At 45.9% G+C, this 27782-nt stretch overlaps 4 protein-coding genes and 1 long non-coding RNA gene across 11 annotated transcripts in view; 4 read left to right on the top strand and 1 right to left on the bottom strand.

The window, feature by feature from the left end:
- The window catches only part of LOC135919810 (neurotrophin receptor-interacting factor homolog), a 36096-nt gene extending 34161 nt beyond the window's left edge, over positions 1 to 1935 (top strand). The window contains exon 6 of the mRNA XM_070526069.1: positions 647 to 1935. Coding sequence (XP_070382170.1) covers positions 647 to 1073 — 427 coding nt within the window. The 3' untranslated portion in view covers positions 1074 to 1935. The remainder of the gene's footprint in view (positions 1 to 646) is intronic.
- Positions 1 to 27782, bottom strand: part of LOC135919788 (uncharacterized) — a 379293-nt gene that overhangs the window by 171273 nt on the left and 180238 nt on the right. The window lies entirely within an intron of this gene.
- Positions 1 to 27782, top strand: part of LOC135919774 (zinc finger protein ZFP2-like) — a 150261-nt gene that overhangs the window by 64345 nt on the left and 58134 nt on the right. The window lies entirely within an intron of this gene.
- Positions 1 to 27782, top strand: part of LOC135919794 (zinc finger protein 391-like) — a 154469-nt gene that overhangs the window by 109104 nt on the left and 17583 nt on the right. The window lies entirely within an intron of this gene.
- Positions 4754 to 26386, top strand: LOC139049781 (uncharacterized). The gene is made up of 5 exons (XM_070525585.1): positions 4754 to 4762; positions 15215 to 15243; positions 22886 to 22913; positions 24969 to 25077; positions 26361 to 26386. The coding sequence occupies exons 1-5, from the start codon at positions 4754 to 4756 to the stop codon at positions 26384 to 26386; spliced, it is 201 nt and encodes a 66-aa protein (XP_070381686.1).

The following is a 27782-nucleotide window of genomic DNA, read 5'->3' as shown; positions in this document are numbered from 1 at the left end:
GGGGCAGCTATCATTGGTCTCGGCCTCTCGACCATTCAAGGCTCGCATCTTTTGCCACTCCGCATTCGCTCTTTCATCTTTCGCTCTTGTCCTTCGCTCTGTTGCGCCACCGACGCTCGCCGCAAGAATGGGTCATTAAGAGCTGCGCAATAAAACGTAGACCTATTTTACCCGACGCAAAACAGTCTTTCTCAATGCCGAATGTCTCACTACCGAAAGCACGCTTCCGGACTTTTGCCTGAATACTCCTTGTGAGCGTGTTGAAGACGGAGTTGTATTTTCGATACTCAGACTGGCTAGTTTTTTAACTTGCCGTCACTAAGAGATACTTCTAATATCCTGCACCTGTTTCGTGTAGGAAATATGATGTATTAGATGATGCAAGGCTTCTGTGCTGCTTCCCACTCGAACGAGGAAAATTCATTTCCAGGTTAGCATCACAGGGTACCGAAAGAACCACCATTCAAATTCTGCCAACCTGGAGCCCAAATGGAGCGCTAAATATCAATGCAGCATCTTAGCGCTAAGATCGAGTGGCCTTACCATTCACGCGCGATTTTTTTCGTCACTCTATTGGTCAAAATGTGTTTTGTCGTCCCATAACAATAGTGAGCCATTTTGAGCTAATTTGCCCGTATCCTTGCAGGAATGCTACTCGAACCGGAGGAATGGAGGTGCAAGGCTCCTGTGGTGTCAGAGCAAGTGTTCAATCGTCTGCCAAGAAGTTGAAACACAAATGTCAAACATGTGGTAAATTTTTCACAAGGGCTGTCCATCTATCTGCACATTACCGCACGCATACCCGTGAAAGACCATACAAATGTGAAATATGTGCGAAATCATTCGCGCACAGGTCGAATTTGCGTGATCATGAACGGATTCACACAGGTTTGAAACCCCATATCTGTCAAATATGCACTAAACCGTTCAAAAGCAAAACGGAACTTAACCATCATCTCAAATCCCACAGTAACGACAGATCTTTCGTTTGCGACATATGTAATCACTCCTTTAAGCACAAATATAGTCTCCAAAGACACCGCGAAGCATGTCACGGGGACGGAACACCGTAGGAGTGCAAGCAGTGTGGATATCGGTCCACAAAGAGAGAATACATCGACGTACATCTCTGCCAGAATACTGGGCGCTAATTGTGTGGAGATTCGTCTAGACATGCATTTTAACGAATTGCACATCCCTTGACGCATACGGTGGGCAGTCTTAACAGTGTGACTAGTGCGCAAGTGCAGTAAATTGCCCATGGGTATTGTATATGAACGTGACCATGCACCCGTGCAGGAAAAAATAAGCCCTGGCATTCTCCCGCCGGGGTGATAAACTAACCGGACGCATCGTGTGGAGAGGCGGGCTTCTTTTGACGTTTAAGGCTGCTGAGTGAAATGCAAGACGTAAATGATGCCGCTTGATTTTCCGAAATTACGAAAGGAAACGTCGTCTCCAGCAGAATTCGGGATGTTTGAATATCGAAGTATATTGCAGGTCCTGGCTAGAGCGTGCTGTTTGCACAACTATGTTGTTCGCCAAAGCAGCTTTAGCGAACTCATTCCTAGACAAACCCTAATGAGCAGCAAGTTCGTGTTTTGTGTCACTAGAAGGTTGAAACGTTCGCACAGAATCCTTGACACCTGGTTTAGTTCTGTGCAAATGGTCTGACAGTGTACAAGTAAACAAGCTTTACCTTATCATTGTTTTAATTATTCTGCAGTGTAAATAGAATAGAACACCTCGCATTAGGAAAGCAGGCAGTTTTCTTGTCAACTAAAAAAAGTTTACCAAAAATTGACGTCCCTGGGCCTTGCTGCCTCCCAAAGACCACTTTTATGACAATATGTAGACATAAACATGCGGACATTTATATCCCTTACAAATTGTTCAATGCACGTAATGCTTTGGTACACTCTTTGGCTCTTGTAATCACAGCGATGGTTTTTCTTCTTTATCATGCCGATGAGAAAACTGAAACTGAATTCGACTGAAATCATATGTAGCTTCACAATATTTGTTCTGCCAAAACGAATATTTTAGCTGTTGTTGTATTAACGTGGAACCTCTGTCACATTCAATGTGCAGTTTCTCATTCATTCTGAAGCCGTCTCTTCTCCCTTGCACTGCACTCTATTACAGCTGTAGAATTTTTAGCCTCATGTGACAATCGTGTCCCTGCGAGCAAGATAGTTTTTAGTTATAATAGTGACACGCGTAGTTCGTATGTCTTCTTGCTGTGGGCGCGTTTCACCGGATGCCCTTCTCATTGCATGACGCGCCTGCATGCATCAGAAGGTGCTCCGAAGTTCGGTCTTATTTTTGGTATTGTTCAATTTTTATCACCGAATTTCACGCGCAACGCAAATACATTTGTGCATTCTGGAAGGCACGCGAGCACCAGCGATGCCGCTGGAATCTTCTACGAATAATGCGTGAACAGCCGACGCTTGTTAATCGTAAATCTCTTGTTCGACGATCGATTCATGTGCCCGGCACTATTTTTCTACCCGAATGTAACTTGTTTTGTGGGTTCCGGTTCGCCCAATAAAGCATGGTTCGTGAGTGATGGTTCTTGTTACTGTGTTATTTGTCGTATCTACAACGCGACATCTCGTAGAGGACCTTTGTGGTGACTGATCAAACCCTACCAGTCATGAAAAATATTGGAGGACGCTTAAGCTTCACCTTCGACAGTGGAACGCGATAGCGATATCGCAGCCCGTTAACGCTGCCCATTAATAAACGCAAGGGTATTGGGGCATCCTCGCACCTGTCCCCGCACGGCCCAAATGCGCTCAAACAAGACGAAGGGGAGAAGCGGGCGAGTGGTGCGCAGCTGTCGGGGCAGCGACGTACATTGCCAGGAGGGGGTCTTCTGAGTTTGCCGCAAGATGGCATTGCGTGTGCGCCAAGCGCAGAAGAATTGTAGCGGTAACGGACTTCGCTAGTCGTTTAACTCCGACTTCTGTAATTTACATGCTCATAATAACCGATATAAACCGCCGTATGACTTTCTATGGAACGTTTATAAGGCAACGCAGCATTCACTAGAGGCGCTTTTGTCCCGCTTTGAGCCATCGAACTCGTCGCTGAGTGTTAGCGTCTCCTTCTCACATTATGGAGACCCTGGTTCGATTGCCACCCAACCCATTTCGGAAGTTGTTATTTATGAATTGCCTTCCGGGATTTTTCGCTCATGGCCAACGCCGCCGACACAGACACCAACGACACCAGCTTTTCTGGGACACGAGCTCCTTAACGCTGTCGCGTTAACATTGTCAACATCGCCATGGAGGATCGAGCTAGCCGCAGACTACGCCTGCCGCTTTAGTACGGACCTCTGCCCGAGAAGACCAGGACGATCATGACCCCGACAAATGCCACAGTGAGTGTGCCCGTGTCACCCGCAGTGACGTGTGCTGCAAAGCCAAGGAAGCCACCGATAATTAGTGGATCACCATTTGGAGATCTGGAAAGCTGGCCGGAAACCTTTGGAAAACCACTATGTTTAACAATTGAATCTTTGATGAGCTGCAGTTTCACAGTGCATTTCTGCATACATTCACGAGCGTCATGCCCAAGGAGCCAGCCGAAGTTGAAAAGGGATGGCGAACGAGAACACCGTGACCCTCGGGGCAGAAATACAGGCACTTCGACCCACAGATGTCCGAGAGGAAAGCGTTCTTCCGCGCTGCGGTTTTAAACAAATGGTTTACACAGGATGGATACGTGAACCAGCCAAAACCATTCCAATATTCCTAACGGATGTCACAGGTATTGAAAAGACGTTGGAATAGCGCACTCAGCAACATCGTCGCCTGGTGCTCCCGCCGAGGTGAAAAATTCAAACACGATAAGCTCCGACGAACTCCGAAACGCCCCTATAACAGTCTCACGTGAACTACTTAAGATGTTCCCTTCGATGCAGCTGAGGTAGCCTTAATTGTTGGCGTCATCTGGGAGGAGGTCCGTAAAGGGGGGGGGGGGGTCCCAAAGGCCAACGTCACTTGCCCGGCCTCTGCATGGCAGTGTGATCTGTGGCACTGGTTAAATCATCTTCGCCCATTCTATAAGAGAGCTGGGCGACTCCGGGACCGTCGGGCTACATTACCTCCCATCTCCAGGTGAATCCAGAGACGCGCGCGAAGAGCGTGCAAGCGCGGTCACTCAGCGGGCACTCAGCGGGCACACAACTTTCGAGCCGTTGGTGCCGAATAGCCGGCATCGTTCACTTGATCGCCCCCAAAAAAAAAAGAATTGGTGAAGAGAAAAGGTAGGGGACAAAAACTTGAATTCTACTGTGACGCGTGGAACTCTTTACTTTTTTTTTCAGTACTACTATGACGTTGCGGATAATGTATTCCAATGCGTGAGGGCTAATTAACCCTTTGATGATCATACTAAACTGTTATTTGAATACAAGCTTAAGGTATATATGAGTCCAGGAGAGGCATTTAAACTCTGAACAATCAAACTTCCGGTGATAGGCATCTGAAGATACCGCGACTATGGCTTTGCCTCATTGGCTGTTACGGCAATAATTGTGCAGACAAGTCTGTCACTTATATTCCACAACTTAAAAACCCCTCGAATCAGTGTCACTACAAGTAATGCTTAATGATAGATTGGTTATAATTCCTCATATTTACCTTCAAGACAAATGCGTATTATTGGCAATAATTTTTATGGCCGGTGAGTGAATGCTGGTGGTGAATGCTCAACTATTTGTAGCGAGGCTCTCGCTGCGATGCCAAAGGTAAGCTCACGGAACAAGTTCTCGTAACCTACGGGGAGTGATTAATAAAGAGGAGGGCATCTATTTAATGTATCACTTTATTAGTATTGTTCTGCTGATAAGGCACTTGGCCCGTCTGGGCTTCTTCCCTACTTGGAAAGGAATTTTATATCTTTTTAGGCCATAAACACATCAGACTAGCGTCAACTTTAATGCTGCAACACGCCTGTCCTCGGCATATTCCTATGTTGAAGCTAGCTTCGGATAACTGGTCGTACTTAAAAAAAATCATGTCTGATTCGTTGTTAGATGAGCAAACAGCATAGACGATGCAATAGCATACTTTAGCACTTTTATTACTGATGCCATAAAACACATGCAAGAATGAGGAAATGAGGTCTGAGAAGATACGCGAGAAAAGCAAATCAAAGCATTGGGCACACTTGGTCGGTACCGAAACACGTAAAATTTTATCGAATTGAAGAAGGTAAGTCAAAGGATAGAACGACGCAAGGACAACCTAGAGAACAAGCTGAGGCAGCTTCTCTCTAGCATAAGGTCCTGCACAGAATAGATGCAAGTCTGGTATGGGCTAACAAGTTCCCAATGGCAGGAAACTCATCCGTAGACCCTGATGAATGACTGAGGCAGGAGCCTAGAAGATCATGCATATAATCTTGGTAAACACTTCGAGCATGAGTGTAACTCTACGCCTTAAATTCCACAATTTTAAACTTTTCCTTAAGATCTATTACAGCTTCTCTAATCTTCGAAGAACACTTCTCTTGCCTCCAGCACACTAATTATGCAGCGTTTTCAACTGGCCTACTTGTGCAATAATCAACTAAGGCTTTTAAGCAATCATTCGTGCACCCTTGAATTGAATCATGGTGATAGAGAGAGAGAAATCTTTATTCGAAGTCCTGATTTGGTCAATGGAGACAGGTGGCCGGGGTGCTAGCCCCACCGGTGCCTCGCTTCCTCAGCTGGTGGCCTGGCCTTGAGTCTTGGCGGCATCGTCGGTCGGCCTAACTAGCCAGATGTAACCCTTCGGGCATTCGCCGAGCAGCATGTCAGAGCTTCATTAATTATTTCATCATTTCATGTATCACCTCACTTCACTAGTGCTCAGTGTGAGACATAATTTACGACTATGGCGTCATCCCTCCCAAGGGTATCAACCTGGCTTCGGTGTCCACGGTTTGGCGCATGTTCTTGATTCGTAGCGTGTGGCACGGATAAACACAGAAACATGACAAACACGTCTCACATGTCCAGGAGCAGTAATATAGGTCGAAGCGCAGGCCAAGTAGGCATTCATGAAGCCTAAACCACATCGAAAGACAGTTCAGGGTGAGCCCATGCAATTGTGGTCTTTTTGTTTTTGAACTGAAGATATTTAGGTGAACCATTCCGGAATTTGTGGTTAATTATGGCTCCTGCAATGTGACCCAATAGGGACGTGCTTCAAGTTACCTCGCACGCATACGTTGTGCAGTTTCCATTACGCCACAAGCGCAAGGATGAACCGAGAAAAACAGAAGTCAACTTTACACTGTCATTGCAGTCTTACACTTCATCCTGCACACACCTGTCCTTACACAATGCCAACATGTGCACTGGATGGGCGTAATTTCTTTTTCCTTAGCCTGTTTTTAACCATAAGCTGGCACATCACTGTAGACTGCTTCCAATGAAAATTTGCTACCACCAAAAAAACAAATCTTTAGCGCAGATAACTTTTATGGGCATCACCGGGTGCGCACGTGCGCGGCGCAAGATACTTTCAAGCTTTAGGTTACAGCTGTGCGGATGAATTGCTTCGATTTTCAACACCGTAAATGCATCGGCAAAACATGAATCTAAATAAAGCGCCCCTATTTGAGGCGCACAAAGTTGAAAAAAAGGGAAACTTAGCTTGCTTTTACATACTTCAGAAAACGCATGCTTTGTCTGAAAGGTAAGCTCTTCCTGGGAAGGCCCATCATTTGACAAGCAGATGCAAGGCGTCATTGAGCCAGTAACAACGAAGTTTTCTGGAAGGACAACGTTTACTACAGGTGCATTTCGTTGTTTTAGCTTTTTTACGATCAATAAACGTGAATCACGTGAATCAATGACCAGAGCAAGCTCGTCGTCTGAGGCAACTCCGAAGGCTGTAACACCGAAGAAGGCATTTACTGATGCAATCGTTCGGTTCTTACCGCAAAACAACCTCATAGAACAACGCGCGTAGATTCACTTCATGAGGGTGACGTACAGAATTCCCGCGTGTAGTCAACTTCAATGTCCTATCAACTCTGCTTGCCGCAATAAATTCCTTCTCTTGTACGCGATAGGTACGCACGTATTTTGAAATTTTCCTTCCCACGGCAGCTGAGGATGTCGAGCATTAAACTTGTACCGCAAAATATCGTTGAGAAATGTGGTCCTGTCTGCACGGTTCAAACATCAAGATTTTGCAATTCCGTTCAGGAATGTTCCTCTGGTCATATGGAGGGATTAGCATTGTCTAGTAAAATAATGAGGTGGCGAAAACACATGAGAAACATCCATTCCTTGCGCAGGACCTTTGCAATTCACGCAGCAGTGCCTCGTGGATAACGAGGCAAATTGACGACAGGGCCTGTCATACTAGAAGAAGGAAATTCTGGCACACACAACCCATATAACTTTTTGGAGCGAAAACGGTGACCGCTGTAACGTGGTGCCAGCTGGTCACATGTGCAGCAGGAACTACACGTTGGTTGTTGTAGATGAAATATGTTATTATATTCGAGTAACGTCGCTTGTCGGTTAGGAGCACCTATCGTTTACGTTCGGTAAATAATTTTCTTTCCAGGGCAGCAAGAAGGGTCTGAGGTATATGAGCCGTATGAGTGGAAGCGGCCTCGGGGCGCTTACGCATATGTTCCTCGAACATGGTTGGGTGGAAAAGACTTTTGGGATGAGGCAATGTCGCAAGAAACTGTCCTGTAGCATTACGTGGAGGCTCTATGTAACCCCCAAAACACACTGAAGCGAGCAGGAGTGATACTGTGCTAATAGAGAGCACTGGCGTCACTTATACGTGCCTTGGATGTCTAACGTCAATCGTCGCTCGAATAGCTACACAGCCAGGGATAAAGCCAATGTTGACTTCACATTAGTTGTCTTCACATTTACAGGTGTAATTTGGCCTAATTATATAGAGAAAAAGACTTTCTGATTCGCCATCGTATAAACGTTGGGTCACCTATTGTTCATTCTGTCTGTTCACTAATTTCATCACGACTGCCAATATCTCCCGAGAAGAATTAGGACTACTCCTGAAAGAATCAAATAATAATAAACACATGTTCGTGTCTACGGTTTTTGGCTGGGCGTGGGCTTTGCTTAAGTTTGTTTTATGATTTGGTGTCAATTCAGCACAGGGCGCCGGGGCGCCTTGTTTAGTGTTCAAATATTAATACTTTAGCGTCAACATAGTGGTGCACTCTATCGTCTTTTTTTTCCAGATGGGTTTTACGATTTCATTCGAGTTGCCCAAGTGCCCGCCGTTTTACTGGCTCTCTCATTCTTGGCACAGACTGCGCATGCGCGATCATTCAGCAAAGTTCTGTCTCAGAAAGACGCTAGTGCTCCGGAGCGTCGTCACCAGCCATGACTGAACAAAGAAGCGGTGGGCAAACGCGTCCCGCGTTTGCCTTCATCGAAGAAGCAACCCCGGGTACAAGCCGTGAAGGCGGCGAGGGAGCCTCAGGCACTTGCAACGATATCCCTGCGCGAGTATTCCCGCTTGTGAAAGTTTCGTTGGATATTGTCAGCCGCAGGAACAACCGGGAATACAGACTTTAACAGTTATACATTTGTTTGCACATCGAATTGGGCGTTTTCGAGGACGACTTCGATTCAGTGTGGCTGCGGCTGTTTATGACCATGATAAAGAGAAGTGCCTCCTGTTTTTCGATCAAAGTATCTATTCATATGAATATATAGACGCAGGAAAGGGACGACGACCTTTTAGGAAGGCTTACTACTGAACATTTGGCTGGTGGACCAGCTTTCGTCAGAGTACTTTACGTCAGAGTACCTTACTGTACTCTGAGGAAGGCTGGTCCGCCAGCAGAAAACGTTTATTAAATAAGTCTTCCGAAAAGTTCGTCGTCTACTTCCTGCGTATGTTATGTCGGGTCCTGCGTGCTGAACTTTGAAGAAACCCCCATATATTTTGTTACGCCCACTTGGGGTTTGTTCTGTTTCAGTTACAATAGGGGACCAGACATTTAAAAGTGTCTTTACTGTGCTTGCACGTACAACGCATGACATTATTTTAGGAATTAATATCTTGCGTGAGTGGGGGGGAAACTTTGGATTGTGGAAGCGGGGCGATTTCTCTTCGCCGCGACGTGCAAACTTCTATGACAGATAACACCAGTGATGCCGCCGACGTTCTCGACGTGTCGCAAGATGTGTGTTTGCCCCCGCAGGCGGGAATGTTTGAACCTGTCCATATTTCTGGCTCTCGGACAGGTTGTTTTTGTGGTTTAGCCGAGCCCAATTATGACAATGCGCTCAAGAAAAATGTGATAGTCTCTCGCACCCTCGTTGTCACCACTGATGGTTGTATTCGTTTGTGGACAGTGAATGTTTCAACCCAATCGATAAGATTGCCGCTAGGACTTAAACTGGGAAGTATTGACGAGCAAGCCATTGTCAGCGTCGGAACATTCGACGCTGACAATGGTGAGGAAGACAATGCTGTCTTCTAGTGAGCAGTGCCTGCTTGAAGGAGTGCTCGCTCGCTACGCCACATTGTTTGATTTTGCTCAAGGCCAACGAGCGTCCCATACACCTCCAGCGTCTCGTATGCAACACCACTTCCATACAGGGCAAGCGACGCCAATTCGTCACAAGCCCTACCGCGTTTCACCTTCAGAGAGAAAAATCGTCGCCGAGCAAGTCAAAGAAATGTTACAGAAAGGAGTGATCCAGGAATTCTATAGACCTTGGGCTGCTCCTGGGACCCTAGTAAAAAAAACTTGTTGAGATTCTGTGTGGACTATCACCGCCTAAACACCGTAACAAAGAATGTGTGCCCCCTGCCACGAATAGACGACGCCTTTGACTGCCTCCAGTCCGCGTCGTATTTCTCTTGTTGATTTACGGTCAGGATATTGGCAAATTCCCATGCACCCCTCAGACAAGAAGGCCGCCTTCGTCACAACTGACGGCCCCTTTGAGTTCAACGTTGTTCCCTTTGGCCTATGCAACGCTCCAGCGACATTCGAGCGATTTATGGATAACGTACTATACGGACTCAAATGGGAAATTTGCATGTGCTATTTAGGCGACGTCATTACCTACGGCCGGTCATTTCACGAGCACAATCAGCACCTGTCGGTGTTCTTGACTGTATCCAGCAAGCTGGCCTTATTTTAAACTCGAAGAAATGTCATCTCGGTGAGCGTGAAGCCCTCGTATTAGGCTTTCTGGTCGACAAAGACGGCATACCACCAGACCACGAAAAGATAGCAGTGGTTCGCGACTTCCAACAGCCACACATGGCGACAGATCTGCGAAGCTTTTGGGCTTTTGCTCATATTTCCGGCACTTGATCAAGAATTTCGCACAGCTACCCTCTCCGCTCACGTCACTCCTTCTCACTCACTCCTTCGCAAATACTTGCAATGAGGACTGCTAAGTGCGAGTCGGCGTTTCAACAGCTGGAATTTTTGTTGACTTCTGGACCTGTTCTATAGCATTTTGATCCGGAGGCGTCAACTGAGCTGCATACTGACGCCAGCGGTGTGGGTGTTGGCACTGTGCTTTTTCAACTCTGCGGTGACCTTGAGGATTTGATTGTCTACGCTAGTCGAGCACATACAATAGCGGAGACAAACTACACCATTACTAAACTCGAAAGTCTAGCAGTCGTCTTCGCCATTCAGAAGTTCCGCCCGTATCTACGTGGCCGCGCATTCATGATAGTGACTGACCATCATTCACTCATTCACCCGGCTGCGTGACCCGTCAGGCTGGTTGGCTCGCTGGGCTTTGCACCTTCAAGAGTAAAGCTTTTTCGTTAACAAAGAGAGCGGATGCTGTCACACGGACGCTGACGGCCTATCCCGTCTCCCTTTGCCGCACGCTAAAGCTGAGCATAATGACTTCGATGACTACCTAGTTTCCATCTCCGACTTTCCAGACCTGGGTACCTTCGAGAGCGAGCAACTTTGCGACCTTACTTTGAAACCCCTACGGGCAGCCGCATGTCAGCCAGCAGGAACAACACTGTTTACTTTTCGTAATGGTTTGCTGTGCAAAAAAAAAAAACATAACTTGGCTGACTCGCAGAGGTCGCAAACCAGGCAACTACAGGGACGATCTCACCCATAGAGAGGAGATACAATTAAAAACGGCCGAAGGGAAACCCATACCCAAGGTCGATAGGATCGAGGTCTTGGGGCTCCTCATTGAAGCCAAGGGCAACAACGGAGAAACCCTCAGAAGACTGGAGGGAACTGTAGCACAAATCATGGGGCTAATCAGAAGGATAACAAATAAACATAGCAGGATGAAAGAGGAAAACACGATAAGGTTAATACAGGCCTTCGAAGTATAATAATACGTGGCACCGTACTTAAAATGGCAGGCTGTGGAAAAGATCAAACTAGAATGCCTCATTCGGAAAACATACAAACTAGCCATAGGACTACCGATCAGCACCAGCACGGACAAGTTGCTGCAATTAGGCCTACACAACACGATAGACGAGCTCATTGAAGCGCAATGTAGGGCACAATATGAACGCCGCTCTAAGACTAGAGCAGGCAGACACATCCCAGAGAGATTAGACATAGGTTACTACTTTCAGGACGATGTCAAGATGGACATCCCGAGAGAGACGAAGGAAAGATTGGTAATACCTCCCATACCAAAGAACATGCACCCGGAACAAAATAAGGACAGAATATATATATATATATATATATATATATATATATATATATATATATATATATATATTGTGTGTGTGTAATTTAGCTTGCGTTTGATCAACGCACACTTCTAGCAGTGGCCCACTGGCTTGGATGTTAAGCTGCTTAGCTCGACATCACGGGTGATATTCCAGGCGCAGTGGCATTTCACCAGACATTGTGAAACGTAAGAAAGCTCCGTAACTTGGATTTACGTGCGCATTACCGAAACCCAGGGGGCGAAATTAAATTCCGTGACCCATCCAAGAGTTCGTTATTGCAAAATCAGGCTTTTGAAACGTGAAACACAAGGATATAAATAAATGAAACAGTACGTCACACTTCCGTTGGCGGTCGAGTGAGCACACTCCAGGAGCCCAACGAGAGAGAGAGAGAAAACAAGGATAAGAAAGGCAGGGAGGTCATCCAGAACAGCATCCAGTTTGCTACCCTACACTGGGGGTGGGGGAAAGGGCAATAGAAAGCGGAAGAAAGGGAGAGAGTAAACACTGAGTACGTGTGGGAAGGACACCAAACACAAGGACACTATAAACGGTCTGTTAAGCCCGTGCACTTCAAGTACTGCACTAGTGCACGAATCGCTTTTCGAGCCAGTGACGGGTGTGGCCACGGTCCGAGTATCTTTGACTCGGTGAAAGGTCTCGAGTCCAGCCTGCGTAAAGTTGCCCGCAGAGAGAGGCGTTGGACATCGTAGCGAGGGCAGGTACACAATAGGTGCTCGATGGTCTCCGCACACCCACAGGATTCGCACATCGGGCTCTCGGCCATTCCCATACGGTAGGAATACGCGTTCGTAAACGCCACTCCCAGCCACGAGCGACACAACAAGGTTGCTTCGCCGCGGGAAAGGCTAGATGGTAGTTGTAGCCGTAGCGTGGGGTCCAGTTGACGTAATCTGCAATTGAAGCCACTTGAAATCCAGAGATCTTGAGACTTCTTGCGCGCAAGTTGGCGGAGTTCTCTGGCAGCGTCCGAACTCGCCAAAGGTGTTGGACGCGTCTTGGTATCCTCGTGGGCACACTGGGCAGCCTTGTCAGCTAGGTTGTTGCCGACGATGCCACAGTGAGCAGGGATCCACTGAAATATAATGTGGTGTCCTCTTTCCAGAGCATGATGGTGCAATTCCCTGATTTCAGATGTCATTTGCTCGTAAGTTCTGGGACGTAATGCGGACTTGATGCTGTGTAGGGCTGCCTTAGAGTCACAAAATACGACCCATTTCTCTGTTGGCTCTTCGGTGATGTACATCATAGCGGCATGGAGAGCTGCAAGTTCTGTCGATGTAGATGTAGTCGTGTGCGACAATTTGAATTTAGCTGTGACGTTCTTGGCTGGAACGACGAATGCGGCAGTTGAGCCCAACGAAACATCCCACAAATAGTACCATTTGCTAAACACGCAAGAGATGTGTGACTAAGTGAGAACACTACTGAACTTTTCGCTGTTACTTGTTTTTCAGGAGATATAAAAGATGTGCCTAAAGAAAAACGCTATATGTCTTTAAAGTGAACGCCATGTTCATTTGTAGGAAAGGTTAAGGCAAATCGGAAAGCACTACCGGGACGCCGCGACGGCGATGTCATTTTGGCACGACTGCGAACGGCCGCGTTGGCAGAGCGTGCGAAAGTTATCGTGAAATGGCGAGAACAGTTGCCGACTGCAAATCTTAAGATGCGTGGTCGCACGCTGGCACAGCTGATGCGGACGCGGCTGGGTGACTGATTCGGCCGACTGGCACGGCCCTTGTACGAGAGCTAATATAATGCAGCCAAACCTAACATAACCTTGCGTTACCCAAAGCATAATTTTAAGCTCTCACCCACCATTTCCGCATGCTACTCATGGTGCGGCCATCCTGTCACAATAGGTATGACTAGCGCTTTCCAGTTGACTCGCATGACGTCGTAGAGCTATACGCACGTAGTCTAAAATGGTCACCTTGAAGGGGATGGCACTACATAATTATATCGTAATCTTGCAACTTAGCATCTTCCTGTCATGGTTCTAGCATCATTCGTTGTTTTCCTATATTTCACGTTTCATGTCGTGATTTAAGAAATTACGCAATTTAAGAGTGCGCCGTTCACCTATGCCATCCAGGAAGTTATGCTTTTCATAAAATGATACATTACAGGTTTACCCTTCATTAACAAAGAAGCAGTTCCCTTGTTCCAAATTCTGCTTGGCAAAAAGAATGTCCAGGTATATTCTGCCGTAACTAGGAGCACCGGCCAAAGCCAATATGTATGTCTCATTTCAGGTATATTGACGAGTACATCAATGACGCGTTGAAGGCATTGAAGCGCCAGACCAATGCCACTGACGTCAATGGTACGTATGGCATGGCCTTTAACCATCGACACTACTCGCGAAGATGCTTAACATCTAACAGAGGAGGCATCGTTTCAATCGATCCTGATGGCGGTGCATTTATAGGTCATACGGACGCCTTACTAGCGTCCCCAAGTCAGTTGCTGATGTGCAGTCGTAGTGTGAAATTCATGCAGATGAGTTGAGTGCTAATAGTCAACACTACGCGTATTCTAAGTGCCTCAAGTTTCGAATCAATTCATTTTCAACACGATGAATTCATTCGTAAAGGCAATGAACGCTTCTCGATATGTCTTGGATGTCGTGTTGGAATGGGGCCAGAGTAACAAACTTACCAATGCGTAGCAAGCCAACCGCATGTTTTATTCTTCACATTAAATGCTTGCTTGAGGATCCTGTCGTTGAAGGGCCTCTTACCGGGCGCCATTGCAAATTTAAATTAAAGGCAGTAAATTGCCAATGCGCCGTGAAGGGAGTGTTTCGGTAATACAATTATTTAAGTGCATTCGTTATGGGAGAGGATAGATGACATCGAGCTGTCGTGCTACTGTGCCGTCAGCAGGCTAGTGTTACTGCTTCCAGACAATCTCCCTCTCTGCCTCGAATGTTGTCCTCAAGCGGTGTTGCTTCTTTGCCTTCTCCGCAAAGGGACTACGTCATGTTAACGTGACGAGCCCCTGCTCTATTATATATTCCGATAGGTTTTTTTTTCGTACGACACATCTATTTGTTGGTATTCCGTCGTTGGATGATCAACCTAATTCTCGTGCAGTAGTCGGTGTTGTTGTAAGCAGTTAGCATTACACATGTACATTTGTTAGTGGGATTTTGACCAGCTATCTCAAACCGGCGCTCCTTCCAGATGAAACTAAAATTATGGCGTTTTACGTGGCAAGGCCACTTTGTGATTATGAGGCACGCCGTAGTGGAGGACTCCGGAAATTTGGACCACCTGGGGTTCTTTAACGTGAACCTAAATCTAAGTACACTGGTGTTTTCGCATTTCGCCCCCATCGGAATGGGACCGCTGTCTCCGGGATTCGATGCCGCGACCTCTTGCTCAGCGACCTCTTCCGCGACCTCTTCCAGATGAAGGGCACGTGGCCAACTGTTTGCAACTGTTTCCTTCCAAGCAGCCGCTTATACGTTTCACACGTGGTAGAGACCTTTTAATTTACGAGCCGTGCTTGTGTATTTACAACAGCCAAACCTTGTGAGAGGAACCTTGTGAGAGCTCTCTGTCTACCTTACGAAAAACCAGCCACACCTTATTAATATGCTGGAAAACACGCGGTCGTTATGTTTACCAGTGCGTGGCGCGATTGTAGCGGTTATTTTATCCAACGATACTGCCCTGTCAAGTTGTAATTCTGCAAGTCATTCCCACCTTATCCTATGCCCGCAACACGGCCCTCACATATACGCATTGGATGGCCTATTTTAATCAGTGTGGAAGGTCTCGAAGGCGTGCAGTGGATAAGAGCCATATTTGTTTGTAATTAGTTGCTAAACATGCATGGCTAACTGTAAATGCATTCCTAGGAACATCAGCTACAGACGTAAGTAAATATATGCATAGGATGGCCAGGCTCTTGAAGAATTGTTCTCTATGGGTTGAAGCTGGCGTTCATCTTATCATGACATAGTTTTCCTGGCTATTCAAGCATGAATGGAGTTTTTAGACTTGTTCTGTCACCTTTTCTTCGTCCACGACCCGATCAGGCTGTCTACTGCAAACAATGAATGGGCGGTATGCAGTACCTGCAGATGCACTTATGCACACAACCCGTCCACGTATATAAAGTAGTGGATATCGGGGTACAATAGTAAAGTGCCAACATCCGAGTTCATGACACCATTCGGCAGTCATCCTTTCACTGCAGCCCCCATGCTTTCGAAACAATTTTCTTCTTCATAGGAAGCTTCGGCTCGGCGAACATTTGAAATGTACATGCTCAACATGTAAAATGCCAAAAGGCTTTTAGTAACAGCTCTTAGAGTGACATGAAGGATCTTCGTTCTATTGGAGAATGTTCTAGTGACTTCAGTAAGGGAATTACGCATTTAGGGCCTGGATGGTATGCCAGAATTCCCGGAAATTGGCAAGTTCCCCAAAATTTAAAACACAACTTACACAATTTAGTAACTCCCATCCTAAAACAAGCATAGCAGGCCGAGTTTGCTTTGTGAATCTAGAATTTACGGAAATGACAAATGTTTCCGGGCATTTTTTAAAAGTCCTAGCTACAACATTGTCGTAAAGCTCAGACCACTGCGTATCATTTTTCTCAATATACGGGTATTAGTCAATTTACTTTCCAGGATTATCATATCGTTTTTATGGCCCAATTACACAGTTGAGAGCTTCATTTTTTTTACAAATTTTAGCGCATTCAATACTTTTTATATAGACACTCACCGTCTCAACAATAGGTTAGTTTATGAAAGTTACAAGATTTCATTCTTTGTTTTTCACATTCGATGGCCTGCATCAAATCTGGTGCAAGCGTGACCGAGAAAAATAATATCCCTGCTCCCACGCACATAGACAGAAGCCTCCGAGCTGAAGTTTTCTTTTGCGCGTTGCTGACTAAGCAGCTTTGCAATAACGAGAGGCGTCCTTCTTGGTAATGGGAAGTTTTGGCGTGTGCCAAAGCCTGCTTATTGAATTTAACATAAGTATCTTTGCAACCTTATTGAAGCATCGAATACTACCTCTTGCTTGAAATTGGAAAAAGTAGGTTTGACCTTTGTAGCGCACTGAAAGAATATGACCTGTCGTCTTTCGCATTGAAAATGGTCGTGTTCTAATCTGTTGTATTGTTTGCAGCGTATTTATTTTTAGAAAAATTATTATTCTATTAATTTCAACGTGATTGTCTCTTACGTCAATGTGAATTTTTTTCGTTCACTGAGCTCCGAATCCCAGAATTCCGGATAGAAAAAGTGCACTGCACACGCCAACACAGCAGCCAGCCCTCCCTACACCTAAAGCCCAACTAAAACGTTTTGCATGCCACCATTTATTTTTCATGCTCTTTGAATGACCTCTGCAAAGCGACGGGTAACCACCTCTGCTGTTTTCTTGGACGGTGCAGATGCCACTGACAGTGGAAGCACCAACTACGCACCTGTTGTGTCCACCGCTAGTCCCGTTCACGCCTGGCCCAGAACGAGCCACGCTGGCATCGAGAAACTATCGTTTACTACAAAAGACACCGCGAGGTGAGCCACCATTTCAAAATATTTCTTGACATAAAGCAACCCAGCCAGTGGGCGAACTGCGACGGTGACCGGGACTCTCACTCCCGATTTTATGCCACATAGAAAATAGAAAAATAGATCACAACTGTAAGAGCAAAAGAAAACGTCTACTTCTAAGACGTGTGAAGAGGTTTCAAAGACGCGTTAAGAGGTTTCAGAGACGCGTGAAGACATTTCAAAGACGCGTGAATACGCGTCAAGGACGCAAGAAGACGGCTCATTTCTCCATACCATAGGGTATGCTGATGCGGTGCATAAAGGGACAATGCCGCAGCAGCCTTGCCCACGAAGAATGTGCCTAATGTTGGACAACAAGCCCTTTCGGCGGGTGCAGCCAGCGTTGCACCACCATCCAACAAAACCTCATCAAATTCTAGGTTTGTGGCATTTAAAGATACTGTCACTCCAGGCGAGGCGTTGCCAAACCACCGCTTTCAAGAAGGGCGCTGAACACGATTCCTAGTCGAACGGCACCACCGTTTCACTTCGAACCGTTTAACCCACAGTAACCCTGCGTCATATAGAAACAAAAGGACTCTGTAAGCTAAGTTAGCAGTCTTATATTAGACAGGCAGCACAAATGTATTCTGCAATATGAACACACTAACATTGCAAAGGAATGTAAAGAGACTTCTACACAATTTAGATGTCAAACAACTTATTTAGAAACTTAGTGTATAAGTGCTCCGAACCGCTGTGTTTGCTTAGTGACTATGGTGTTCGGCTGCTAAGCACGAGATCGCGGGATTAAGTTCTTAACACGGCGGCTGCATTTTGATAGCCGCGAAATGAGAAAACACCCGTGTGCTCAGATTTAGGTACACATTAAGGAGCCCCTGGTAGACACAAGTTCCCTACTACGGCGCGCCTCATAATCAAATTGTGTCTATGGCACGTAAGACCCCATAATTTATCAATCCTTAAAAGCTCTGTCTGTTCAGGAAATACACGTAATATCTACACACACACTTTCCAAGGCGATGTCATTTTTAAGAGAGGCCACGACGATGGTCTCACTTCGTCGGGTTGTGTGGCTATATTAGCAACTAAATTCGCAGCCATCAATTACAACTCCGAACGACCTTTGAAACTGTTGCTGTCCGAAAACTGCTGCTCGACAGGCTGGTCAAAGTCACTTCCATTTGCATACCTCCTAACCACCAAATTCGCGAAACAGTTTCCGAGCCTTACGGATGAACTTCCCAAATCCCACATAGTATATTGATGCGAAAATGCACATAGCCCCCTTTGGCTTATTCTCGCTGTAATTTTTTCTCCTGTGGCTGCCTCTTTATTGAGAACGAGCCGAAATTTTTCTGCTTGAGGTAAAGCATTCGCCACGAAAGACATCAACATAACATTATATACACTCATGCCCTACCTAGAGTGGAACGACCTAAATACCTCGTGAGATGTCTGCTCCGGGAAATGGTCAGACAATGTACGCAATAATAAAACACATTCAGGCTGATACGCAAGTTGCTCTATCACCAGTTTTGAACACCATGTGGGCAACAATATAAATTTACATAGCACTTAATATGGTTATTTATGTCTCCATCTTGAAACAGGGCTAGGATACATCGTCTATGGCAAGTTAGTGGCTTATGGCGTCATGAAACTGCTCGTTTAATCTATTACAAAAGAGGATTAATCGTGGGCTATTACTTTCTAATACTATTTCTATTACTTTCTATTACTAAGGGATAAGAAAAGAGCAGATCGGGCCAGGGAACAAACGCGAGTTAATGACATCTTAGTTGAAATCAAGAAAAAGAAATGGGCATGGGCAGGACATGTAATGAGGAGGGAAGATAACCGATGGTCCTTAAGGGTTACGGACTGGATCCCAAGGGAAGGGAAGCGTAGCAGGGGACGGCAGAAAGTTAGGTGGGCGGATGAGTTTAAGAAGTTTGCAGGGATGGCGTGGCCAAAATTAGTACATGACCGGGTTTGTTGGAGAAATATGGGAGAGGCCTTTGCCCTGCAGTGGGCGTAACCAGGCTGATGATGATGATGATGATGATGATGATGATAATTACTATCTTGAACGAAACGCACTACTTGACGTTTATGAACGATGCTTTAAAGACAGCCGACCTACAACTGACCACCTCATACGGATTATGTCTTACATCAGTAAAGCTTTTGCTTAAAGACGGTTCTTTCTGTCATTGTTTCTTGATGTCACAAACGCTTGACGCCCCTCCTGGCCCTACGGAAGTTTGCGACAGATCTCGGAAACGGGCATTTCGAGGCAACATGCTTAATGTAGTAGAAAGTTATTTATCAAACCTAACGTAGAATATTAGTGCTGGCAATATTCTGTACAGGTCTTTCATCGAGAATACTGGGTTACCAGGGTGTTGGCGACTTATTTGTATCATTATTGTTGCGAAAAATGAGTTTAGCACATTCATTTATTCCACAACGTATAGTTTAATCCATTTAGGTTGATTGCTTGCCGATTCTATTTAACTCGTGTGGCCTTGCATTCTACGAAAGACAAGTTGAAATTGGCTTGACCAAAGCGCCAACTTCAGCACAGAATTGATTTAGGCCACATTTATTGAGAAGCCCCTCCTTCCTTCTTGCAAGAAATAGAGGCGTCGTTCCAGTCTCGCATATTGAGGTGCATGAGCAACACTTACCTGTGAATAGTGCACTAAATTTTAATGCAGCATTTTAGGCACGAAGGTACCCTTTATTCTACGCCTGAGAAAGAGATATGGTAAATGATAGGCATCGATGTTACCCAACAATGAGCCCGTTTGGCTACCCTGCACTTGCGAAAGGGAAAAGGGGGGAGGGGGGCAAGATTAGGAGACGAGAAAATCTACTGTGGATACCGCCGACGCAGCAAGAGTTCTCTGCTCTATATCACAGTTAGTCACTCAGTCCTTAAGTACCTTGAACAGAAATGCCAAAAAAAACAATGAACATTCCTAAAATTCTGTCGCAATCAACCTGGGGTATAGTGAAAAGAACTTCCTCAAACTTTTACAAATGCCTAATTGGAACACGCCTAGACCTTGGGGCCAATAATTATCAATTGTTACTTATACTGCCTCGATGATGCGGATCCTGTGCATCACCTAGGCTCTGAGTGAGACCAAAACATTGGAACCAGCTCGATCACCAAACAGAGCTTTGGTTTCTCGGTACTTGCTTCTAATAAAAGATAATTTCAACTTTTTGTCACAGATGCAAGTATCTCATACCAATACTTTTTTTTAATTTGCAGCTGTTCTGACGACGCCTGGCGTTGCCAGCTGAACGCGCAGCACAGGCCGATAACCAACCAGACGTACAGCTTCGACGGTACGTAGGCGATGGTCATTGGCCTTTGCAACAAATATAGGAGAGATTCCCTACGTCCACCGTGGCAGTGGTGCATTTATTGCGCATGAAGACGCGCTTCACTAAAGCCGCCAAGTCGGTTTCTGCAGGAGGCGCCTTATCACTCTCCTCAGTAAGAAATTTGTGCACATGCGTGCAAATTCATACAGAAGCAATGTTTGAATGCATTTATTACATCAGTGAAGTGCAAAGCCACGCTCCCAGGAGATCGGGGCAGCAGCCGAGACTGTACATTCTACGCAGTCATCGATTCAGTAGCATTTGAAATCGGTGCTTCACCATTATACTCAATTTTTATTTGTCAAGCAGACTGTGTGTGTTCGTCTTGGTGGCACCATAATTTTTCTCTTAAACCCGTTGAACTTTGTTGACAAGGATATTGCTTAGACACCCACCGTGGTTGCTTAGTGGCTTTGCCATTGCGCGCCTCAGCACAGCGTCAATGGGTAAAGTGGTGGTTGCGGTGGCTGCATTTCGATCGCGGCAAAATACAGAAAGACCTGTGTACAGTACATTGGGCGCACGTTGACGAGCCCCAGGTGACCAGATTATTCCTAAGATTTCGGCCCATAATATCCCAGAATTGCAGTTTAATGATGGTTTGGCACGAATGCAGAGTAAGGTGTGCACTTATGGCGGTGTTTCAGATGGCTACACCGGAGGAGCAGAAGGGTACTACATGCAAGAATCGCTCCAGTTTAGCATGCTACAAGCAACCGACGCATACCGCTACGGCTGACTGAAAATTACGGCATATGAGTTGGGGCTACCCCAAAAAATTTATATTGAAGCTCTAGGTTCTAACAAGCCGCAGAACAACGAAATATACAACTGTGAAAATTTAATGAAAATGTCGCGAAATGGTAATCAAAATTGTGGGCAAGCTAATTAAGCTCTGAGATCATGATTATACCTAAACGAACCCAACTATAGGCTTCTGAAACTTTCACAACCTCCAACCCTAAGCCCATATTAACGAGAACAGTACTCAGCGGCCTCTTATAAGTGTACCATTACCTCGAAATTGTAGCGCTTTGGTATCAAGAAAGTCCTCGACATGAAGACACCACTGCTTCCCAAACTAAATATGTTCTCTTTTTTGTAAGACTATTAGCACTGTTTGCTTACTTCAAGCATTTTGCGTTCTCCCAGTACCTGTGCAACCTCCTTCAGTGATCTGATACTAGTGGTGATTTTAACGGTGCTACTCATACATGTAGAAATGTTCAAAAACGAATTTGCCTTAAATATTCCCGTATGCAACAACACTATAGTTCATTAAAATTCAGAGATGCTAAAACTGAAATCTTTCGTACCGGAGGTTAGCAAACCGCATTTATTTAAATTTTCTTTATTGTATGCGAAGACGCGATTAGCGTTCTTACTATACTCTCCCCTCCCTTTCACATTGTAAATGAACGTGTATTCAGTTCTGCTGTCTGTCCCTACATTGGCTTAATGCTAACTGCCCTATCATCGTTGGTCGTCATGAGGAAGCTTCCACCGTAATTATTGCTACTAAATCTAGCACTTTCCTTTTTTTAATTTCACTGTGATATTACAAAAATTTATCAAAACTATCAAATTATTTTATCAAATTACCCGCCCCCTAACCCCAAGGTCGACAGGGCCCAAGCGGTAGACTGGAGGCAGCTACAAACAAAGACCTTCCCCAACACCGTCCATCTCAGGAGGATATATCCGGACATCTACGCAGATAACTGCAAACTATCCAGCAGTGCTCACGCATCTCTTAGACACATTCTTTGGGAAGGTGAGGTTATATGCAAAGAAAAAGCAGTTCCCCAGATGAAGCTGCGGCGTGATGGACGGCCACGTTCCGCAGCTCAAACCTCGAAAATCAACCATGGGCCATGCAACAAGCCCGTGAGGCGGCGAGGAGACAGGATCTCCAGACCTCTACGGGGGCGGCCTAGGCCCAGGCCACGAATTCGCCACATTGTTAATAAAGTTGTTACCACCACCACGCAATTTCTGGGAAGAAATATGTGTCCCTAACTTGAACACTTGCATACCTAACTATAGTGTCCCCACTTTAACGTACATTTATGCTCTCTGTTGCACAGTTAGGTGTCATTGCCTCGCAAATTATCCCTTCGTTGCTTTCCAAGCTAATATAAGCAGTGCAACACGACTCTTACATATGCGCATTCACTAATCTTTTAAATGCAAAGCATTTTTGGTAAAGCTTTGCTACTCTGACAGTGTGTCTGTCTGTCTGTCTGTCTGTCTGTCTGTCTGTCTGTCTGTCTGTCTGTCTGTCTGTCTGTCTGTCTGTCTGTCTGTCTGTCTCTGTCTGTCTGTGTGTCTGTCTGTCTGTCTGTCTGTCTGTGTCTGTCTCTGTCTGTCTGTGTGTCTTTCTGTGTGTCTGTCTGTGTCTGCCTCTGTCTGTCTGTCTGTGTCTGCCTCTGTCTGTCTGTCTGTGTCTGCCTCTGTCTGTCTGTGTCTGTCTGTCTGTCTCTGCCTGTCTTTCTCTGTCTGTCTGTGTCTGTCTGTCTGTGTCTGTCTGTCTGTCTCTGTCTGTCTGTGTCTGTCTGTCTGTCTCTGTCTGTCTCTGTCTGTCTCTGTCTGTCTGTGTGTCTGTCTGTGTCTGCCTCTGTCTGTCTGTGTGTCTGTCTGTGTGTCTGTCTGTGTGTCTGTCTGTGTGTCTGTCTGTGTCTGTCTGTGTGTCTGTCTGTGTCTGCCTCTGTCTGTCTGTGTCTGCCTCTGTCTGTCTGTCTGTGTCTGTGTCTGTCTGTGTCTGTCTGTGTCTGTCTGTGTCTGTGTCTGTGTCTGTGTCTGTGTCTGTCTGTGTCTGTCTGTGTCTGTCTGTGTCTGTCTGTGTCTGTCTGTGTCTGTCTGTCTGTGTCTGTGTCTGTCTGTTTCTGTCTGTCTCTGTCTGTCTCTGTCTGTCTCTGTCTGTCTCTGTCTGTCTCTGTCTGTCTCTGTCTGTCTCTGTCTCTGTCTGTCTCTTTGTTTGTCTGTGTAAACGCCTTGAAGTCCTCATGATCGTTTCGTCAACTAAAAATACGCACAGTATGAAAAAGTGTATGACGGACATAAATAATCGGTCGTGACATAAATATCATGGCATGCGTCTAACGTAAGTCATCACACAGCCGCCTACGTCTTAGTGCTCTCATGGTCGTTTCATTAACTTGGTAGGCACAAACATTGGCATAATATGACTAGAATGTATCAGCAACATCAATGATAGGGCATAATTTGGATATCATGACGCGAGTGTCATGTAGGTCATGAAGCAGCCTCCTACATCTTGGTGCTCTCATGGTCGTTTCATTAACTTGGTAGGCACAAACATTGGCATAATATGACTAGAATGTATCAGCAACATCAATGATAGGGCATAATTTGGATATCATGACGCGAGTGTCATGTAGGTCATGAAGCAGCCTCCTACATCTTGGTGCTCTCATGGTCGTTTCGTTCACTTGGTATCTCCAATAATTCGTATGGTATGTCGAGAATGTGTCACGAACAGAAATGACAGGTCATAACAGCAGATTCATGATTTGCATGTCATGTACGTCATGAAACAGCTGCCTACGTCTTGGTATGTACCAAAATTGGTATAGTATAAGAGCGCATGACGAACATAAAAACCCGCTGCCTTTCCAATCTGTGAAGGATGACCAAGGAGGCTGTGTATGTGGGCCTCTTAATGACGAACTTCACTGCTGCAGCGGGTTGACCCGGCATTGCACTATTTTTGGGATCGGCCCACGTGTGGAGAGTCCTTAACGCCTGCTTAAACTCCGCTGCGGGTCTCCAGGATTTTGTTTCCATGTGGACACGATCCTAGGGGAACTAGCGCTAAACAGCTCTCCTGTAATTGATTGGTCATATCATGAGTGAAATTCGTGACATGTGTGTCATATAGGTCATCAAACATCTGCCTACATCTCAGTGCTCTCACAGTCGCTTCGTCAACTTTGTAGGCTACGCGCACACTGCTTCGCATAACATCGACTCCCACAGGGCGTGGGATCTGCCAGGTTTTAATGTTGTATATTCTATCGATGGCCTACACAGGGATGTATGGAATGAGAGCCGCTTGAAGCATGAAATACACGTAGCCGCGCAGGGGTGTTTGCATCAGCAGGCTTTTGGTGTGTTGCGACACCGCGTACCCGAGCAACTATGCTTGGCCTCTCCTGCCTTCTCTTTTCTTCTCTCTTCTTTTCCTACACTCACGCACGCGCAAACACACCCACAAGCGCAAACACACCCACAAGCGCAAACACACCCACAAGCGCAAACACACCCACAAGCGCAAACACACCCACAAGCGCAAACACACCCACAAGCGCAAACACACCCACAAGCGCAAACACACCCACAAGCGCAAACACACCCACACGCGCAAACACACCCACACGCGCAAACACACCCACACGCGCAAACACACCCACACGCGCAAACACACCCACAAGCGCAAATACACCCACACGCGCAAAAACACCCAGACGCGCAAACACGCACACGCGCGCACATGCACAAACGCATGCACATACACACGCACACAATGCATTCATCTCCAGTTCTAGGCAACCTTCTGGAGAGGTTGAGCAAAACTCCGGAGCCGTTATCCAGGAAATCAAGACGAGGATGGGAGGTGAATGGGGCGAGAACAAAACGAGAACAAATGGGCATCGTTGGGAGATCAAAACAAGATCATCCGAGGTACCAATCAAAATGAAGAAAATGCAGTCTCCTGCCTTCAACTCCCTGTACAGGACCGCAACACATAGGCTAGTTACTGCGCAAAGAAGTTAAAAATATATTTCTTCAGATTCCAATGGGAGCGAGCAGAAGGATTCCCAGGTGAAAGGGGTACACATGTCAGTCTCGAACCACTGGGCGCTATGGGAGGTCATGCTTCTCAGGCACGACCTCGCCGATCAACTTTGGGGCGTCCGGCACGCCTACGATATCACCCATGTCAAACGCCTCGGGCCATCACCTAGATTGGGGTGGTTATGGCTCCACTCCGCAAAATTCGCCAAATGTCTTGAATAATGTTTTCAATCACTCACTCCTATTTTTACTCTTGCCTGCTGACAACATCACTCAAGCAGAAATTTCTCGTACGCTGAAGTTTACTTGGTCAGTTCGAATAATGACGTTGAAAACAGAAATACAGCACCCCATACAATTAACTCAATTTCGGCGCTAAGATATGCTGACCAGTGTTTTCAAAAGCAGAGGCCAATGAGTTAAGCGGCGCGGATTTGGCGCCGCCTCCAAAAGATGGCACGCCGCTGCGTGGCCACGCCGGCAGCGTCGGGCGAGCTGCGCATGGTTATGGGGGCTAAAATGGTTGTGTGTAAACCTCGTAATTACTTCAACCAGTCTTCCTTTCTGTAAGCCACTTCATTCTTGCATATACTAAAGATTCCAGTAGCATGGGCAATTTTGTTTTTGTAATCAGCTCATAAAAATGCATCGCTTCTAGGCTGTATTTCCTCAAGAACTTCATCTAGAGGAGTCCTCAAGTGTGATTCGGATACCGGCTTCTGATATGCAAGTATGTCGTTCACAGACGCATGTATGAATCATAGCAGGTCAACTAATTCTGCAGAGATTTCACAGGTTTCGAAGAAAAATTGGTAGTACCTCGTCTGAAATACATCCTCTCATTTTTTCTTTGTCTTCCTCAACAGCAGGCTATGTCTGCGGCTCGCAATAGATGAAAAAGAGCAAGAACATTGTGAAGCATCTGATGCGCATATTATTTGATGATGCAGCAAATATATGGGGTCAAGGTTTGCGCGCTGAAGAAACGCAAATGTTCATTTTCGCTTCGAACAATATTTTGTTCTGCCCAAGCTATGTAATGAAGCGTAATAATATTCCGAAGAGGCCAACATTGCAGAATCTTGCGTGGTCGGCTCTCTTATGGCCACAAAGTCTTGCATGCATTCAATACCGCGTTTCATAAAGAAAATTGCACCGCATATGCAAGCACTGCAGTAGGATTCTTCTGCCAATAAATGATTTTGACTCGACGATAAAAAAGTCATTTCCTATGAATTGGCCTTGCAGAGCTGGGAATTAGCCCTTTTTTATGTTCTTTGATAACATACAGGCGCCTATTCCAGCGTTAGCCCTAGTCTCCTGCAGCTGGGGCCCACAAGCATCATCGATCACAAAAAGCCCAGCACAAGCCGCGCTGGAATGGTGGAGGCATCAGCAAGTTTACAATACGGAACCAGGTAAGGCGACATTAAGAAACGTTTCATTGCTAAAGAACTCGGAGCCTACAGGGAATGCTTACCGGAGTTCAACTGTGCCTGCCCCTTCTAAATGTTCAAGGGGAGCGCTAGTTCTGATGTATGAAACAGGAACTGCATCAGCAGTTTTGAGCATTGGGCAGGCGGAGCTGGCGTTAACATACTTCCTTCTTGCAAGAGAGCGACCCGACACGGACACAGCAGAAAGCATAGGGTTTCCTACGGAATACTTGAGAATACTCGGACATATCAATCGTTGAGCCATCATCGGAATGATGAGAAGTACATAGATTTGTCTGATTATTCACACGTTGTTGCGGAGCCGTTTATTAAGCTTTGTCTGCCTTCATTATCGTAAATCTCAGAGCACTCTATGCACTTCGAAGTGAGAAAGGTGGTTCAAATATGTACAATCGGTGCTAATGGAAACGACTGAGCTTGTCGAGGTGGACAAGTCGAAATGCCCGAAGCGTCTCAAGGCACTGGCTTGCCCGCAATAACTATATAAAGGCGTTTCGCATTGCTTGTCGATACATGCGTCCATGGCGTAATAGTTTCAATATTGCATCCATGTGCTTAGAGGTCCTGTGTTCGAATCCTGCCGTCGGACAATATTAATATTTATTCATTACGCAGGACAATGTTGAAAATAACTAGTTTACAAAGTCACTATGCCGTTGGAAGCCTGAAGGGGGAAGTTAGGGCAAATCCATGTACCTCCCATAATTCCCATGCTCCCGTAGAAACTAGCGCAAGAGTTACTGGTTACTGGTTATCTTATGAAACTGTCATGAAGAAGGGGAACAGCAAAGGGCGCGATCATGAAGCCATAACAACTCGGCCGATGTTCCA

The sequence above is a fragment of the Dermacentor albipictus genome, chromosome 9, assembly GCF_038994185.2.
Source record: "Dermacentor albipictus isolate Rhodes 1998 colony chromosome 9, USDA_Dalb.pri_finalv2, whole genome shotgun sequence".
In the NCBI taxonomy this organism is placed as follows: Eukaryota; Metazoa; Arthropoda; class Arachnida; order Ixodida; family Ixodidae; genus Dermacentor; species Dermacentor albipictus.
This window is presented reverse-complemented; position numbering and strand designations above follow the sequence as displayed.